Source organism: Orbicella franksi, chromosome 2, assembly GCF_964199315.1.
Source record: "Orbicella franksi chromosome 2, jaOrbFran1.1, whole genome shotgun sequence".
Taxonomy (NCBI): domain Eukaryota; kingdom Metazoa; phylum Cnidaria; class Anthozoa; order Scleractinia; family Merulinidae; genus Orbicella; species Orbicella franksi.
The window spans coordinates 30,056,986-30,074,404 of record NC_138146.1 but is presented as its reverse complement, the minus strand read 5'-3'; the positions used below and the strand labels follow the sequence as shown (position 1 = coordinate 30,074,404).

Sequence of the window (17,419 nt, the reverse complement as noted above, 5' to 3'; positions counted from 1 at the left end):
TCAGCGTCACACAGAACTCTCTCCCTGCTTTTTTTATGGATTCTCCTTATATTGGTAATCAGGGGATTTAATTTTTTTTACTCATACTGCATGGAGTTGATATTTCTTGTTTGTTTTTGTGCTGCTCACATGTCAGTTGTTTGCATCGAATTTCAATACAATTTTAGCAAAAGACCATGTATCTTTAGTTAGGGCAAAAAGAGAAGTAGTGAGTGAGAAATAATGTGCTGCTAAAATCTTGAAAAGAAATTCATTGTTTCTTTCTTTATTTCCACCATTTGCTTTTATTTTGATAAAGCCCGTTGATTGGCTGATACAATACAAACGCTTTTAATTCCACGTGATTGTCGCAGCAAAACATGGCGGACGCTGAAGATGGGTTTGAGTCGTCTAGTTGTCATACCATGATCGACCTTGAATCGCTTGGAACCGGAACGCCAAACAGTTCGTGTAGTACACCAGATCTTGAGCTAAGAGGGAACGAGAGCTGTTTGGTTGATAATTCTAAACAAACACCTAAAGGAGACGGATCCCCTGCGATCAATTCATGCGAATCAAGCTTCCCTAACGAAACTAGTGCCGCTTTCTTACATTCCAAAAAGAGAGAATTAGACAATAATGAAGCATCTTCTGCTGGAGCAAACTGTAAAGAGTAAGTATACTGCTCTGCCGTTTTGATGTGGCTCTGATTCGTATCGCAAGCGCTTGTCAATAACATACGATCAAATCCAAGTTATCTGGCAATGGATTGCCTTGTATCGTTGCCGCTTGCGATGCTTACTGAGCTGTTAATTTTTCTTTTAACAGAAAAAGAAGAGGAGGCCTAAAATCTGCCGTTACTAAGGACGAATGTGCCGTGGAATGCAAGTGGATTTCGTGTCATGTAGTATTTCAAAGCGTCGCTGAATTATCAGAACATGTTAGGACTGCTCACGTTGAACCGATGTCCACTCATGACGTTTTTGTCTGTTTGTGGGAAGGCTGTAAAGTGTTTGATAAACCGAGCTTATCACACTCGTGGCTATCAAAACACGTTAATGCACACACAGGTGTTAAACCCTTTAAATGTATGATAAGTGGATGTTCTATGACATTTTCTTCGAGAGAAGGTCTAGCGAGGCATGTACCGTCACATTTTAACGATTCCAAGCCAGCAAAAAGACAGAGATCGGAAAACGATTCCTCGCCCAAGAAAGTAATGAAAAAGAAGAAGAAGAAAATAAGGATTCTTCGGCAGGCCAAACCTCCGGCGCAAGGTTGGTCTGCTGATTGTAATTATCATTTGATCTCTTAAATATTTTACCTTTTTAAAAGGTGTGACAATAATAATTGTCTTGGCGACTGTTTCTACCAATCTCAAACCAGTATCCTTTCTACATGGATGCGATGCCGAAAGCTACACTGTATGCATACACAGCACGGGTAGAGAATTAACCAGTGCATGACAAAATGAGTGCAGTTGGGCAGATGAAACTATTTCTGAAATGCGACATTCTCAGATTGTTTATCGTGCTAAATCGTAGACAGAACAGCGTTTTTTTTCTGCCGACCGTCGGTTGCCACCGCTAAAACAATTTGTCAATCTCTCGAAAGTGTATTGTCTCTAGTGACGTTCCTAACACCTTTGGTGAAACTGTTTCGTTTATTTACAAGCAATTGCTTACGCATCAACGAAATTTGGAAGACTCCTTTTCCTTGAAGTGTATTGCAAAGAGGAGAAAGTCATGATAGATTTAAATGTACCGAACAGAATGGTATCTATCCAAAAATTGTATAATTAAATGTTATTGAAAACTGAAAGGATTGTGAGACACGTAAGTACAAGACTACACCATTTGTAGAAGGTCAAGGGTTTTGTATTTCAATTTGTTGCTGTTTAGCGGTACATGAAAATTTACAGGAGGTACTGATGCAGTTTAAGTTATCCTTGCATGAAGCATCATTAACCACATACTGTAGTGACTGATACTTTTAGTGACTGCAGTCTGTGATACTTGCTTTTAGAGCTTTGGCCAACTTTTCATTTTTTCCAGTTTGGAATGGCAATGATGAGGTTTCAAAACTAGCCAAAAAAACTAAACTAATTAAAAAGCTTTACCACTTTCCCTTGTTATCTAACATTTGGTGTCAGTTGATCAACTTATCACAATAAAGACAAGCATATTTTGTAAGTGGCTCACTTGCAGGCAGTTTTCTATTGAACTTAAACTTTGGATGCTCTGATGCAATGCAGGTGCATTGTAAAAATTAGATAGTCTTTGTATTTACTGCAAGTTGATAGTAATGCTTGCTTTAACTAAAATTGCTCGTTCTTGTTTATTAACTCAAGCGGTGAAAGAAGACTTTATTGACCAGCATGCAGTGAGCAGTATAAAAGAGAAGTTACCGCATGTAATGCCAGTGTCCTGCTATAGACTCGGTATTGATGGCGCAAACATCGTTTTTCAAAGTAAGGTGAGTGTCTTCGTCCTGAGTAGCAAAGCAATTCAAGGTGACTAAAATATCGGAGACAGCGCATACATTTAATAATTAATACAAACAGGTCAGTAATATTATTGTTCATTATGAACAATAATATTACTGACCTGTTTGTATTATATCCATTGCTTGAGTCAAGAATCGAAGGTCAGCTGATGGGAAGTCAGCTCACAGTACAATACAACAGACCTGAGTGTTACTTCTTTTTGTACTGGTGTTTGTGGTCAAAGATGAGTGAGCCAGATAAAGCCAAAAAACATGCGACTCATACATTTCATGAGCTCCATAGAAATATTACAGTTAAAGAACATGACTAGTGCTAATTACCAATAAGAAACAATTTGCAGATGTATCAAGATAATGTCATTCAAGCATGATGGTTTAATTCAGTGTACTGATGTGACCAACTGATAACATGTATTGGACTAGTACCTGGCTGGGGTTCTCGTAGATTTGTGTTAGTGGGCAAAGAACTTTACTACTGACTACTTATAAACTATTCTTGGCTACAACATACTGGATGGTGAGAGGGTGGGTGAGATGTGTAATGTCTGCAATGGACTTACTTCTCCTCCAGGTAAGGTAGCAATATTAATGCTGCAGAAACTGGCGCTAAGCTGCAGTCACATGCTTGTTCTCCTTAATCTGTCCTTGTAGTAGAGCTTGAGTACTGTTCACGTTATTTCTCAGTGTTGAATACTTCATAAATTGTTCACTGTATCTGTAGGTTCTTGGAAGAAGGACTGAGGAAGAGTCTGGAGACGTAGATGTACTGTTGAGATGGCTCCCTGAAGACATGTAAGTATACACTCATTAAAATACATAATTACCTCACAAAACCAAAAGCAAACCCTGAAATTGACACACCTCAGTCACCTTTGTTAACCACTCATTCTATTTAGTGGGTTTTTCCTCAAAGTATTAAATCCAAAGATCAATCCTATAATCACTCTCTTCCAACTCCTGTCTATTTTAGTGAATGTTTTGTGGCCTGAGGCAAGAATTGGTACCTTGGCGTTGGGGATAAAGGGACAACCTAACTGAACAATCAAATTATTAAGTGATGTTGATTTTGTGTAGAATCCAACAAAATTTAACCCAGTAGTCCTGGGTTTACTGGTGGTGTCTTCTTGTTGGTTAGTAGATTTAAAACGTCACCAGCCCATCAGGCATGTTATGTTGTGTGACCATTTGTTTCCTGGTGCCTTGGTTTATAATATCATTATTAAAGCCTAGCAGTGGAGTGAAATGTTGCCATCTTTGAAGTTTTGAGTTTTATGGTAAACATGTGCTTTTTCCTGTTATTGTACATGTATGTAATGGTTGTTGCTTCCTCTTTTCTTCCAACTGGTAATTAATTCACAGAGATGTTTTGTATAAAAGAAAAACTATTACTTTTGCCCCACCAGTATGTTGCCAATGTGTATGCAGGCAAACATTTAATGCTGTTTTGACGATTTTGTGTTTGGCATATGATGTATCTCAAAAATGGACTGTACATCTAAATTGATTGATTTTAAAACAGTGATTTCTGTTGCGACTGTCTTCTAAAGAATTTGATGGCAATATTTTGTGTGCCGCTCAGTGTAGCATTTTAGCTTACGAGGAAACATAATGAAGGGATCAGTTTCTCTTAGAAAACGGAACAACTAAAGAAAGTGAATTACAATGTCAAAGGCTTTCTCGGCCTTGATCTTGTTGTAAAAGCCGGTTTTTGGACATAGTGAACATGCGCTCAGGATTGTTTTGTAGCACTCTAAACTGTCTTTGTATTTAATCCATGATTACAGATTGCCAGACGAATGGGTTCCTCTCAATGAGGTGCAAAAGCATAGGACACGAACGGTGCACATCTCTCAGCTCCCAAATGACGTGGCTGCCGATTTGGATCCCTCGTTCTACAGACGGTTTTCGCACAGAAAACATCACCGTAAATGACATGAGTGCTTGCTTCTACAGCGTTTAGAAACGTCCTAGTTATGACGCATGCGTGTAAAATTAGTAGCGAACTGTACCACTAACATACTCTTAATTCCGGCGTCCTAGTCCCTAGCTCCCTCTGACGCTCTTGCTTTCTCAGGAGAAACTTTTTTCCCTTTTCTGTTTTTTTTTTTAAGAGAATATTCCATTTCACACCTTTGGTGTGAAATGGCAAACTGTGTCTTTATTCATATTACCAACTTGCATAGTAGTTTATGGAATCCTTAAAAACTTTTTTACTTTCCATACTCACTTTACAGTGTGGCGGCTACATACATTGGACCGCTAAATGGAGAGATTTAATGGTGAAAATTTCTTCTGGACTTAAATGATAGCCGGTAAAAAGGACTCAGTTAACTCCCAAATGACTACTCTTTTTCACGTTTCTGTTTTCTGTTTCAGAAGAAAAAAAAAACACGTTTTTTGTTGTAGAAAACGAAATTCTCTGTGGCACCTTGATGAAAATTGTACACTTGTGATTACAGGCAGAAAGAAAGTGAGTAACGAGATGTGGACGGGTGCCATTTTTCTCGTGTTATTGTCCTATATTGGTGTCTAGTGTCCTCACACGACTCTGCTGACAGAAAAAAAGCAAGATACATTGTACAGACACGCCTGTGGCTTAGACAGCTACAGTAGCTGGTTTTAATCCTATTTATTTGTTGCATTACCTTTTGCTTGAAAGAGAAAGGCTTTATAAATAAGTTATCCGCGACCTCAGGTTTTGCAATAAAACACTGACTTATGTACTTCAAATTGTGGCTTGATTGTTTGTTCAGGTAACTTTTTTCTCTCTCCACGTAGTAAGAATCTTTATTGACAGGTATAGGTTAGTAAAGGAAAGAACCTGGTCAGAAGTAACGACGCGACCACGATGGATTGTTTAATAAAATTATGACCAATTTTAATTTACAATGGTATATATGTTTACTAAGACAGCTCAACGAGCTTATGGTAGAATATCGGCGGAGGAATTGTCACAGTATTGCTTAGTTAACAAGAGATTCATTCATTACACGACCTTTTGAAAAAGAGGTGCAAAAAATTATCCGGTTCCACTGAACCTGCAATAAGGCATTCTGATGGACTGATCTTGAATATCAGCCATGTCAACTTACCCGTATAGCACGTGCGAGAGAAGAAGTCGGCAAAGGTTATTTGCTATTTTGCATAATCTCGACACTTTTGGTGTCGATAGGATTGACTATACATGTATTCCGTCGATCTATGCAAGAGTATTTAATCTCTTTTAAAAAAGATCATAGTCGAGAGAAAATTAAACGCGGGGGCGAAAAGGTCTTCTTTCTAAATTCTACAGTTAGCCTTTTTTCTCCACGATTTGAGGGAGCAAAGAACAAAGCGGCAGAACTTACTACAAAAGACAGCTGCTTTAGCGGTCATCTCCAAAGATTGCACCAAGCCCCAGTCGTGGTATAGTTCTTACTCACCACTTCTCAAGTAATTTAGACTTTCATTTAAATAATTCGACGTAATTTTAATTGAATTCGTTCTCGTCCATTGTAGCAGAAACGTGGACTACAGTAAAATATGAATATTAAAATAAATATTAAACATTCGCAAAGTTGAAAGCTTCGTTTTCAATTCCGCGCCAGAAGTTCGACTTGGCTAGCCCGGAAACACAACTAACAAGAACTGCAAGGTAGCAGGCGCAAGGCGCAAACTGACATCGCTTCAATCTTTAAAGCTGGGCGGCGGAAAATTTAACCTCGCTAATAATGGTTCTTTAAGTAAAATTTAAACTAAAAAACTACTTTTTTCCTCTCAGGCCTTAACGTAACTTTCAAATTTACTGTTATTTCTATCGACGAACTGCTTTATTTTCCGTTAAAGTTTAATTCTAACTGACTGAGAATATTTACCTTACATAGATATATATATAAAAAGCTTGAGGCAGTTCCCTGGTTCTGGAAACTATGTTATATAAGCAGACTTTGTTTATAAAAAAGAGATTGCACGACGGAGATTGTCGACTTACTTTTTGGAGCACCGCCCTTGCGCAAGATACTTAATTTCAGAGTCACTAAGAGAGTAATTAAATATAATAAATTCATCAATAAGTCCAGATAAATAAGTCCCTTCGTAAAAGTGTCTTCCAATGCCGGCAAAATGACCCCAGTCTTGTGAAAGATCCCCGCTGGCGGACTTTCGTTTCACCAGTACTCCGTTTACGTAAACTTTGGCCAACATGGTGGAAGAGTCGTACGTCACGGCCAGGTGAGTCCAGTTGCGCGCGGGAATGACGGGAAGGGTGACGATGTTGAACACCTCTTTGTCGTTTTCTTGGTGGTGATACCAGATAACCTTCCCATCCTGCACAGCGAAATCGTACTGGTCGTGTTTGTGATCAGAATGACTTCCGATTGTGTCAAATAATTCGTGTCGTCCCCTGAAGTAGAATATAAATTACAATATTTAGAGAGATCGATCTAATTGGAATTTAGAGTGTCGGTTTTTGTGGAGGGAGGAAAACTGGAGAACCCGGAGAAGAGCCTTCTGAGCAAGGCGAAAACCAGCAACAAACTCAACCCACATATGGAACCGGACCGGAATCGAAACCGGGCTGCATTAGTGGGAGGCGAGCGCTCTAACCACTGCGCCATCCCTGCTCCCCTCCGCCACCCCGCTAAGATGCAAGGAAGCGTAGTCAAAATGACGAGTTTTAGTCTATTTTGGACATATTACTGAAATATCCGTCAATAACTATATATATTGCAGGTGGTTGAAATCATGGAATTTAGGTCAAGAGTGTTTACTGGTAGCTATAACTGAATGACGACACCCTGTACTAGAGATTACAAACATAGTCTGTGTTCTGCAACCTACGCAGGGCTGACTCTAGCCTCAAACAAGGTAAGGGCGTGTATGTAACTAAGTTAAAGGGGCCAAAAAAAAAAAAAGAGATCAGAAACGTTTCAATAGGGTCTAGGTTACAAGCCGTATATATTACTTGATGCACTGTTTTCCCACCGTTCCCTTTTCACCAAGAGTTGCAGTCTTTCCTGCTCCTCCCACGTTAGGCTACGGAACATTAACGACTTACAACGCTGTATCAAACCAAATAAAAGCGACTGCGATGCCCAATTTCCTCTACGAGACGCGCATGCAAGGAATCATGGTAGTTGTATTCATCATCTTGGACTGGATATTTACTTCGATAAATACAACTGCCATGATTCCCTGCAGGCGTGTCTCATAGAGGGAAGTGAGGGTCCCACTGAGACCCGCCATGGCGAGTTGGCTTCCTTCGTTAAATGTGATGATGATGATGAGGAGGAGGAGGATGACGACGATGATGACATTATAGTTGGCTATTAAAACAGCGATCTTTGAATAATTTGAGAGTTAACACTTAAAACTGAACCAAAACCTCTACACCACGATTAAGGCAGCAAAAGAGGGGTCAATCAATGCTTCTGATATTTCACATAAAGTTGTCACATGCAAAATATACTCATACAGAGCTAGAGGGGCTATAGTACCAATGATGCAAAAATTGAAGACCAGTGACATCAAACCTGTTTGTTTGGAGACTGATCCAGACTGATATCGTGATGGCCTTCTGGGGTTTTCCTCTGAAATTATCGCCTGGAAGTTTCAGTTGTCCCATGGTCATATTAACCGCCTTTCCACATGTCCCGTTAATGGATGTTGTCGTGCCATTAATCGCGAGGCCATTGTTGGCGAGACCCGACTGGTCATATACTGTTTTACCAGTGAACAGGTCAAAGCCATAGTGCAGTACTATTCTGTGATAATTGCACGTCTGAGCAAGGAGTGTTATTTCGTTTTGCTTCAAGTCGCGTTCAAATAAGTAGAACTCGTCAATGATGCCGTTTAGACTGTTGAGTTCGACCCATTTACCATCACTCCCTTTGTCGTACTCTTTACCAATGCTGATTTTACCACCCCAGTCCTGGAGAAAACACGACAAGAGACTATGGATTCTGAATACTGCAAAACTACGCCTAGTTTAGAGTGAAGATAAAACAAAGGAAAAAACTAAAGAATGCCAGGAAAAACTGAAGCAGGAATGTACAGAAATACTAATCGACATTTGGATAATGAAAGATGCATTAAAAACAAGTAAAATTGAAGATTTCTTTTTATCAATCTACTTCCAGTTTATTAGTCTATTTTGTATAGCGATCTCTTCATTCAGCATTTGCGCCACATCTTAGCAAGGTTTTTGTCACTTTAAAGGAGATTCAAGATTGTGTAAGATAGATATTTACCTGTGAGAGAATTCCTGAGCCAGTGAACTCTTGTTTTTTCAACACTCCATTCACATAAATCTCAGATTTCCCGCCAGTTGCTGTGTAAGTACAGCTAACATGCGTCCATGTGCCCGCGGGCACCACTGGTGTACTTGTCTCGACGCTGAACACAGTCTGAAGGGAACAAAAAATGGGCCGGAGTAATGAGTGCTGTAACTGGCAAGCTGCAATATATCTTGCTAAAAAAAAAAGGAGTTGACCTCACGTATTGTGTTTTTCTTTTGTGGTGTGCATGAGTAGAAAATATCGCGCCCATATCATTCGCATAATTTCGTAGTACACGCTTAGGATAATTAACAATTAGTCCACGATCACGCGTTGGATATTAAATGATAGATAGAGTGGAATATTAATAAAATAAAATAAAAATGAAAACGCTCCAAAAAATTTACCGTTCGCTTACCATATTTGTAAGAGCATGGTACAATGGCTTATACACCATGAAAGCTAAGCCAATGAAAACTCTTGAATTGCATTATCCTTTGAGCCAGTTTTTAATAACGATCAAATACATGCATGCAGGCATTGCAGACTTATTTTATTCCAAGCAAGCCATAAAATGTTACCTGTGATTTTTCGTTCTTATGAAACCATTTTACTCGTCCGTCTGTGATCGTAAGTGAATATTGCACGTGGCTGTTCCACGGGTTGTCCGGGTTACAAGTGCTGAAGATAGACTGCTGACCACGGTTGGTATCTAGTTTAAGCCACGCAGCCACTGTTACACTGAACAGTGGTTTTCTTTGTATCCGCTGACCACTGATTAGAATATTGCCTGATAAATTGAATAAAACTTTGTGTAAAAAAAAAATAAATTTCCTTGCAAGCTAGCCCGATGGAAGTTGTTTTTCTATAACAGTAGCATGGAGGTCCATGGAAATGTTCTTCTAAGTTCTTCTAAGTTAAGCAGGTTAATTTTCTTCCTTTCCCTCTTCACTTGTAAATGCATGTCAGTTGGCCAGCAACGATTTAGGTATCTCTCCTCTTTTATTGCTCTTCCTCATGGCATCACTCGTGACCTTTTTTACCAGCTCGTAACGTAACATTCAGCCAAGTCACGTTGAAATCGTATACAACACATCTGAAGATATCGGTAGACTATCAGAGCCATGTACCGACCACAACAGATTAACTTTTCCAACTAACGGACTCTACCATGACTCACCTCCATGAAGCTTAAGTCCGTTCCCACAAGTCCCACTGGTCTTTGTCACGGTAGCGAGGCTGGTTAACTCACCATTGTTCGTACTGCCAGAGTCATCATACACGTTACTACCTGACACGCGATCAAATCCGTAGTAAAGCACTTGGCCGGTACTCGCTGAAATAGAAAAACCACAGAAATTAAAACCTCTTGAACCGAAATCACTAGACTCCAACTTCTCGGCCTGTTCCTTTTCTAAGAAACTTTTACTTGGTGTTATGAAGAAAAGGGGAAAGGGGCCAGGGAAAGGCTGCTTTCAACCAAGGTGAATGCAAAGCTCAACACGTATGATTTTTAGCAGCCAAACAAGAAGGAATTTCTGCGGATTCAATTCTCATACCGTTTTCAATACTCAAGTAATTGATTGTAAAAAAGCAAGCAGACTGGAGATGCATCATTTGGGCCTAAATTGGCAAATAGATATATTAAATCTGACTGGCTTCTTGCACTCCTTTTGTCACTTTTTGACACCCCTTAGGCAAGTTACTTACGTGTTTTGGCTGAGCCAAAGTTACAGTTGTCATAAAGAGTTTTAACTTCAAATGGAGACAGTTCCCTGTTGTACATATATATTTCATCTAGTGTGTCAACGTCCGTCACAGCTCCTTCGTGTTTACCAAACGCCGCATAGCTGTCCCAGTCTTCCGACAGTCGGCCCGATCCAGGCCCCTGCTTGTTTAGGTTGCCGTTGATAAACACTTTTGCTTGCCGACTGACATCACTGTACGTCACAGCTACGTGCACCCATTGCTCTGTAATATAAAACAATAGAGAATGTAAACCAACAGTCATGAAATGTCATTCGTTTAGTATACCACCTTATCAAGTCCAAGGTGTTTATATGATGGGTCTTCATGGCCATAGCCAGAAAAAAAAATTATGACTGAGGCAATATCCATGGTTAAATTCTCTTCCTATAGGTATTTAGCAGCTGCTTTCTTACTTTCACCTTTCAAAAAAGAAACTACAGAAACGAAAAAAAAAAAAAAATGACTGAGGCAAGGGCGTCGGTTTGCCTTATACTGGCTTCGTCCCCTGTCTTAAGTATCAATTCCGGTCGTCTTACGGCCGTTTTCCAGAAAAGGGTTGTTAAGTGTCTATTGTATATTGTCTAGTGATACAAAACGCGGTTTTCAAATGACGAACTCCTTTCATGAGCCCCTCTCCTTCTTAGGATAAAATGCGTTCAAAAAAGGTAAACAATGCAAAAACTATATACGTACTCTCAATAACTATAGGATCAGTCGTTACTGTAAACAGCTGCCTGTCATTTTCATCGTTATGACTCCAAGTGATGGCTCCGTTATTTATGATTAGCAGATATTGGTCGTGTTTATGCGCTGAGTGTCCGCCAATCGTGTCAAACAGGTAATGCTTTCCTTTCACTGACGTCACGTTGATCCACAGCGCAAGCGTAACACCGTCGATTGGTTTGTTTCGGAATGTTTTTCCGTCAAGTTTAATATCTGCTTGTCCCGCGCTTAACTGTACGCCATTTCCACAGCTTCCTTTGGCGGCTGAGAGGGAAGAAAGATCTTGTGAAAAGTTATTGCCAAGAGGTGAATTGGTCTGGAGGAGTGCAATGAAACTTTGCTGAAAATACCTATCTTAGGCGAAAACTATATTGCAGTTATCTTTCCTCTCTGTAGAATGTTTCGCATACAGAACAAAAGGCTGTCTAAGATTCGTCGAGCTTGGATTTAATTTTGTCGATCACTCATCCACTCGAAGCTCTTATTGCACGGGCTGCTACAGGTCGATATTAAATTTGCTTCGAAAAATTCAACTAATCGAACAGTTCAAGTGGCATTAAAGTTCTTCCTCCAGCCGTTAATTGTGCGGGTCACTCGTGCGGTCGTACTTTATCCGGGAACTTGATCATTCTAGTCTCTTTGCCCTCTCTGTGTAAGCTACTATGACATATAGGAACCATACTTACGAGGGGGAGGGGCTGGAGTAGGCTGGCCTGGTTGCAGAGGCGGTCCACCGATCACAGCATGGTTCAGAAGTCCAGAATCATCCAGAAATTTGGTCCCACTTTTCTTGTCAAAACTCAAATGCAGGACCATGGTGCTCTTCGGCCCCTGACACTTTTGAATAAGTGCATTAAGCGCTGGTTCAGGGAGAGTCCTATTGTATATGTATAGCTCGTCCACATAGCCTTCCAAGCGACCTTGTCCGTCATATTTACCTATACCTGCATTCGAAGTCAGAAGAAAAATTTTACAGGTAAGTGTTTTAAAAAATCAACGTGCAAAAAAAGTCGAATAACTGTAGTCTTACATGAAGCAAAATATCTCTACTTTCACCTACCGGCATATTTAGACCAGTCTCGGGACAGAAATACACCAGGGTCAGCGGTCTCTTGTTTTTTCAGTTTGCCGTCGACGTATATCCTAGCACTACCTCGCAGACCGTCATACATCACGGCCAGGTGATACCATTTGCCACTGGACAGAACAGGACCGTCTGTCACGATACTGAACACGGTAGAGCCGTTTTCATTGCGGTGAAACCAGCGTACCCTAGCGTTTTCCACTTGCAATAGATATTGGGCTAAAATTACAGGAAATTAGTTTAGATTTTTTATTTAAACAATATTGTTAAGTCGGCATTTTCTCTAAGAGCACAAACTGCTCATCGAGAGAGCTTTTGTCGATTACACAAGGTAAAATCATGGTCGCGGAGGAAAGGCCCAACCACAACAATAAGCACAAAAAGAAAAATTAGTTCAGCATTGTTTGCAACTTGACATTGAAACGATATTAAGGATACGATAGTTACTCACGTTCCTGGTGATTAGACTTTGGCGGTCCTCCGATAGTCTCGAAAAGGATTATTGTCCCGGATGTCTCCTTTAGCTGTACCATAAGAGCAATCATAACTTCGATGTAAGGGACGCCTACATTTGAGAACAAAATGGCATGAAAAAAGATTGTAACTGTTCTAATGGGCCATTCATAAAGCCATACGGCAAGCCAACCAGCCAGCGACTAGTCAATCAGTCTCTCAGTCAGTCATTTAATCAGTCAGTCAGTCATTTAATCAGTCAGCCAGTCAGTCAGCCAGCCAGCCAGCCAGCCAGTCAGTCAGTCAGTCAGTCAGTCAGTCGGTCAGGAAGTCAGTTAGTCATTCAGTCAGTCAGTCAGTCTGTCAGTCAGTCAGTCAGTCAGTCAGTCAGTCAGTCAGCAAACAATCAACTCATACGCAAACTATATTTTTTCATCACAATGTCTTTAAGAAAGATTACCATTAAAATTATTATCGATAGTACTTACCAATGAACGTAGCTCCATCTATAGGAATAGTTCCCCCACAACACACCCTGGCGCACATGCCACAGCTGCCGGGTATTTTATCTAAGAAAGCAGACTTGAGGGTCGCATTGTTGTTGTGCAATGAATCATCATAAACACGATCTCCATTGTATCGATCAAAACCGAGATAGAATACTTGATTAAAATCCTCTAAAATAAAACACAAATATGTATACAGTAAGTTTGAAGAAATAATTATCGAACAAAGCAAAACTTTTTGACCTTTACATGGATCTTTACAGTGGGTGAAAACCTTAAAATGGTAAAAATTACGATACAAACAAGGGCAGTATTATGTCCTTCACTGATCTTAAAATTGACCAATGAGAAGCAGGAAGATAACTCACGTGTCAGTCCAGCCCATGTGACGTTGACACCCACTAATAATAAAACACACACACATCTCAGGTGCATGGCTGGACAGTGCCTCCTTCAACGTCTCTCGTCTTGATAAAAATGAAAAAATAAATAGAACTGAAACAGCAGTTTTATAAGAGCAGTTTTATAAAAACAGTGTGCCAAGTAATGCTCAGTGCAAAGAAACAGTGCGATTTAACAAATTGACGTCAGTTTTTCATACGTCTGTCCTGTTATTGATCATGAATTTCGTCATAACATTGTCAAAACAGCTGTGCATCACCTGGCGATAGCCGAGTGGATCCGCAGACTACTTTGACATTAAAAACTGACGTTGATTTTTATTTTTAAGATAAAAAATTGTCAAATTGTCCGCTCTCGCTCGTTAACGTATCGCATAAATTATCGTTATCGTGAAAAGTTTATTAAAAAGAAGTACTATTTTTAAGACACTTTATGAGGACATTGGATGCAGGCATGCGCAGCAAGACTGACAACACAGCAAGCGCAAATAGGTACGCTATCCTGCAGTCACAAAGCTGGTAAATGGAGATTATGGCTAAAGCACTGGAAAATTACAAGACCTACAAAAACAAACGAACAGACCGTGCACGAATAGCTCAATATTTATTTGCTGCGCGCTTGGATTGAAGCACTCTAAATAGTACAATGCAACTGGAAACAAGAAACGATTTCCAGTGAAAAATTCTCCCTCGAGGCTAGTGCTGCGGCAATATAGTAAAGTAGCTAGGTTTATTGCCTAATATTTAGACTAATTTTCAGCTTGCTGCTGAAGACAAATTGCGCTGGTCAAAACTTTGGCCATTAAATCTGTTCTTTTTCAGTTTATATAAAGTTATATTTTTTCCTTTAATTCCTCCTTCCCGTGGTCTTCAGTACGCTTTCCCTACTAAGAGTGATCTCTCATAGAAACACATCCTTAGTTTTACCCTGTGTATTGTTGTAGGCCGACACTCGCACTCCTGCACTCGGCTCGAGCTTTACACGGAACTAATTACACAATAGTTAAGTTAACTTGAAAAATATCGACATTCATTAGATTTTAACGACTTCTTTTATTATGATGACACTGAGCGTTACTTTTCTGTCTCTCTAATTTAATTAAGGCGCCCTCTTGATTTTAAGAAGTAGTGCAAATCTTTAAAGAGTTGCGGGCGCTTTGTACGATTAAAGTTTCTTTTTTTATGATGCACGCTAAAAGAGTTTGATCTTCCGTCTATGTCGAAGACGTATCAACTGGTTTAATTATGATTTTCAACATACGAAAATCAAATCATGGATTGAAGCAAAGAAGAGATAAAGTTCACGATTGTTGACCACGGTACTTCGCGATCGTCGCTACCAGTTTAAAATGGAGATATTTCAGAGTTAAAGCTTCAACAGAACCATCATAGTAAAGAAGAAGATTGGTGTCTATTTTCAGATACAGTCTAGGAAGGTTTATTCGGAAATCATGAGTGAACATGCAAACCACAGGTTGAATGAGAATCAAACAATATAACCACAGGAAAGCGCTTTTAGCCATGTCGGGTACCTTAAAGACATCGAATTGAAGAGGAATCGAAGAAAACTAACAGCCATTATTTGCTTTAAAAAATCTACTAAAAATGCGGAAATAATACCCTTGGAAATTTGAATCAAAATCATGACAGTCCACCGGGGGTGACAAATTGGAATATTTACTGGTTTGACCCTCGCAGCGAGCGCTTTTGCGCCTGTAAGAATATTGAAATTAATTGTTCGGTAGAAGAAACATGAATTTTGAAATTTAGCTCACCTTCTAAGAATCCTTCATAGCATTCATGATTGTATAAGTCAGTCATGTTGGCTCCAAAATCGCCATCTTTGATCTTCAACAGAGACTCGCCAAAGCATGACGTCATAGTGTTGGAGCGCGCGTACCGCTTCAGAGAAAGACGGGTGCTGTTGATAGTTGAGCAACAAAACAACACATGCAAGACAGGTTCAGTTTAGAGAATACATGCGCCGAGGAGCGTATATGGCTTACAGGCAATGACATAAGTGAGGATTCAGAGCGCGAGGGTTCCCATGTGAAAGATTTTTTTTAATCGAATAAAAATTCACGTACAGGTGAGTTCATCTGGCGCAAAGTGTTTGACTCACGACAAGATATGTTGATTTAAAATGTCAACAGTTTGTGAAAACAGTTTTTTAGACATACTACTGAGATGTCCGGTAAAAATTATACTCTTGCAAACCCGAAGGGTGAAAATTTTACTCTGTAACAACTAAAAAACAAACGCTTTGGCAGGGCAAATCATGTTTTTAGGTAAAAACAACACTCTTTCTCTTCTTCGGCCAAAGGTGATTCGACCATGTTGTGCAATTACCTATTACACAATGGTTAACCTGTAACCTAGCAACTCGGCAGTCAGCCAGAAAATCGGAAGCTAATCGAAAGCTCTCCAAAATCTATTTGAAAAAAAGTAAAATTCTTTTGTATGCTTTTCTTGTTAAGTATCAAGCTAACAAAAGAGAAAATTTAGTCATTTTGCCCTTTTGCCAAGCCACGAAGACTTTCAGTTTATAATTAACACCCGTTTTGACCAATTTGTTTTCAAGACTGGCGCTTTGCCTGTTTAGGTGTTTCCTGCACTGCAAACAATTGGCAATAACTCAATGTTAATAACGCTAGATAAGGCGTTTTCCTGGAAGCAACAATAATTTCAATAAAGTACACTGATGAATATGAATTTGAAGTAATTAGCATTAGATGCAGTGTAATAACTCAGGTTACGCGACTTTCCTACATTATGAGAGGTAAGTTTTTTTCTTATAATTTAGCAGAAATTCAATCTACGTCGTTATACTCGGTATACACTTATTTCAAGACGAAGGATTTTTTTTCTGCCGTGAATTGTCTGTCTACTGTTACAATCTGTATTAATCTCTGGTATTGTTTAGAGATTTTCCAAAGTACATTAAGATCGCAACGCAGCAGCTTTCTGTAAATTTGAAAATTTAATTTTTCTTGGTTGTAAAACTACCTGCTTCGTAAATTTTCGCCTGACCGAAGTAGTCGCTGAAACTAGTGTCCATCTGAAGGAGGTCTGATACGCAATATGCAAGCATGGCCATTTGATTAAGGAATATCATAATGGTGTACGGGCAGGTGACGCGAATGTACTCCGTATGAAGTTAGAGGGTCGAGTTACGAGGGAAGTCTTTTGTTTAAGATCATTTATTACAAGCGGCTTGCTATTTTACAGATTTCCTTGTACATCGACAAACGAGATTTGTTCTTGAACGCAAAAAGGGATCGTTTTCAGTGGCGGATCCAGACTTTGAGCTAAGGGGGGAGGGGGGGGGGGGGACTGTTTTGTTTTACTTGCCCTGCTGGCTTTTCTTCCTTCAGTCATTTCTTCTTTTTTTTCACCCAAAAAAGGGGGGGGGGGATCCCCAGGTCCCTCCCCTAGATCCACTACTGGTTTAATCGTCGTCGATTTTGTAAACTAGAGATCACTACCGGTAACGTACTCTTGTATCAAAGAATGGAGCTTACACAAGTTCATTGAAACTGTTTAATTCACTCGTCTACTGTGCGAGACAAGAAAAAATTTCCGGTAAATTAAACTTTTTGTTATTGTACCGACTGAGAATCAGCCGATGATTAAAACTGAAAGCAGATGCTCAATTTGCCGTGGAACGGAAATTTGCTGTCATGGGAATCAGGTAACAACCACGTTCATTTGTTAAGGTCTATTCGTCAAGAAAAGTTTACACAACCTTGTCGGAGATGCCGTCTA

At 39.7% G+C, this 17,419-nt stretch overlaps 2 protein-coding genes across 3 annotated transcripts; one reads left to right on the top strand and one right to left on the bottom strand.

Moving 5' to 3' along the window:
- Nucleotides 1–2: 2 nt before the first annotated feature.
- On the top strand, nt 3–5,694 carry LOC145479184 (zinc finger protein AEBP2-like). Its single transcript, XM_081457467.1, has 6 exons — nt 3–54; nt 299–652; nt 808–1,256; nt 2,330–2,454; nt 3,206–3,276; nt 4,269–5,694. The coding sequence occupies exons 2-6, from the start codon at nt 360–362 to the stop codon at nt 4,414–4,416; spliced, it is 1,086 nt and encodes a 361-aa protein (XP_081313593.1). The 5' UTR covers nt 3–54; nt 299–359; the 3' UTR covers nt 4,417–5,694.
- Nucleotides 5,695–5,729: 35 nt separating this feature from the next.
- On the bottom strand, nt 5,730–15,545 carry LOC145479183 (uncharacterized). Of its 2 annotated transcripts, XM_081457466.1 has the most exons (13): nt 15,430–15,545; nt 13,622–13,720; nt 13,236–13,424; nt 12,746–12,859; nt 12,271–12,513; nt 11,897–12,154; nt 11,181–11,474; nt 10,449–10,709; nt 9,919–10,074; nt 9,320–9,528; nt 8,712–8,867; nt 7,995–8,392; nt 5,730–6,865 (listed from the first exon to the last, which is right to left on the bottom strand). In XM_081457466.1, the coding sequence occupies exons 2-13, from the start codon at nt 13,686–13,688 to the stop codon at nt 6,451–6,453; spliced, it is 2,760 nt and encodes a 919-aa protein (XP_081313592.1). In that variant the 5' UTR covers nt 13,689–13,720; nt 15,430–15,545; the 3' UTR covers nt 5,730–6,450. The 2 variants fall into 2 exon arrangements, with proteins under 2 accessions (XP_081313592.1, XP_081313591.1); XM_081457465.1 differs by lacking the exon at nt 15,430–15,545 and having other exon boundaries at nt 13,622–13,878.
- Between the last annotated feature and the right edge of the window lie 1,874 nt (nt 15,546–17,419).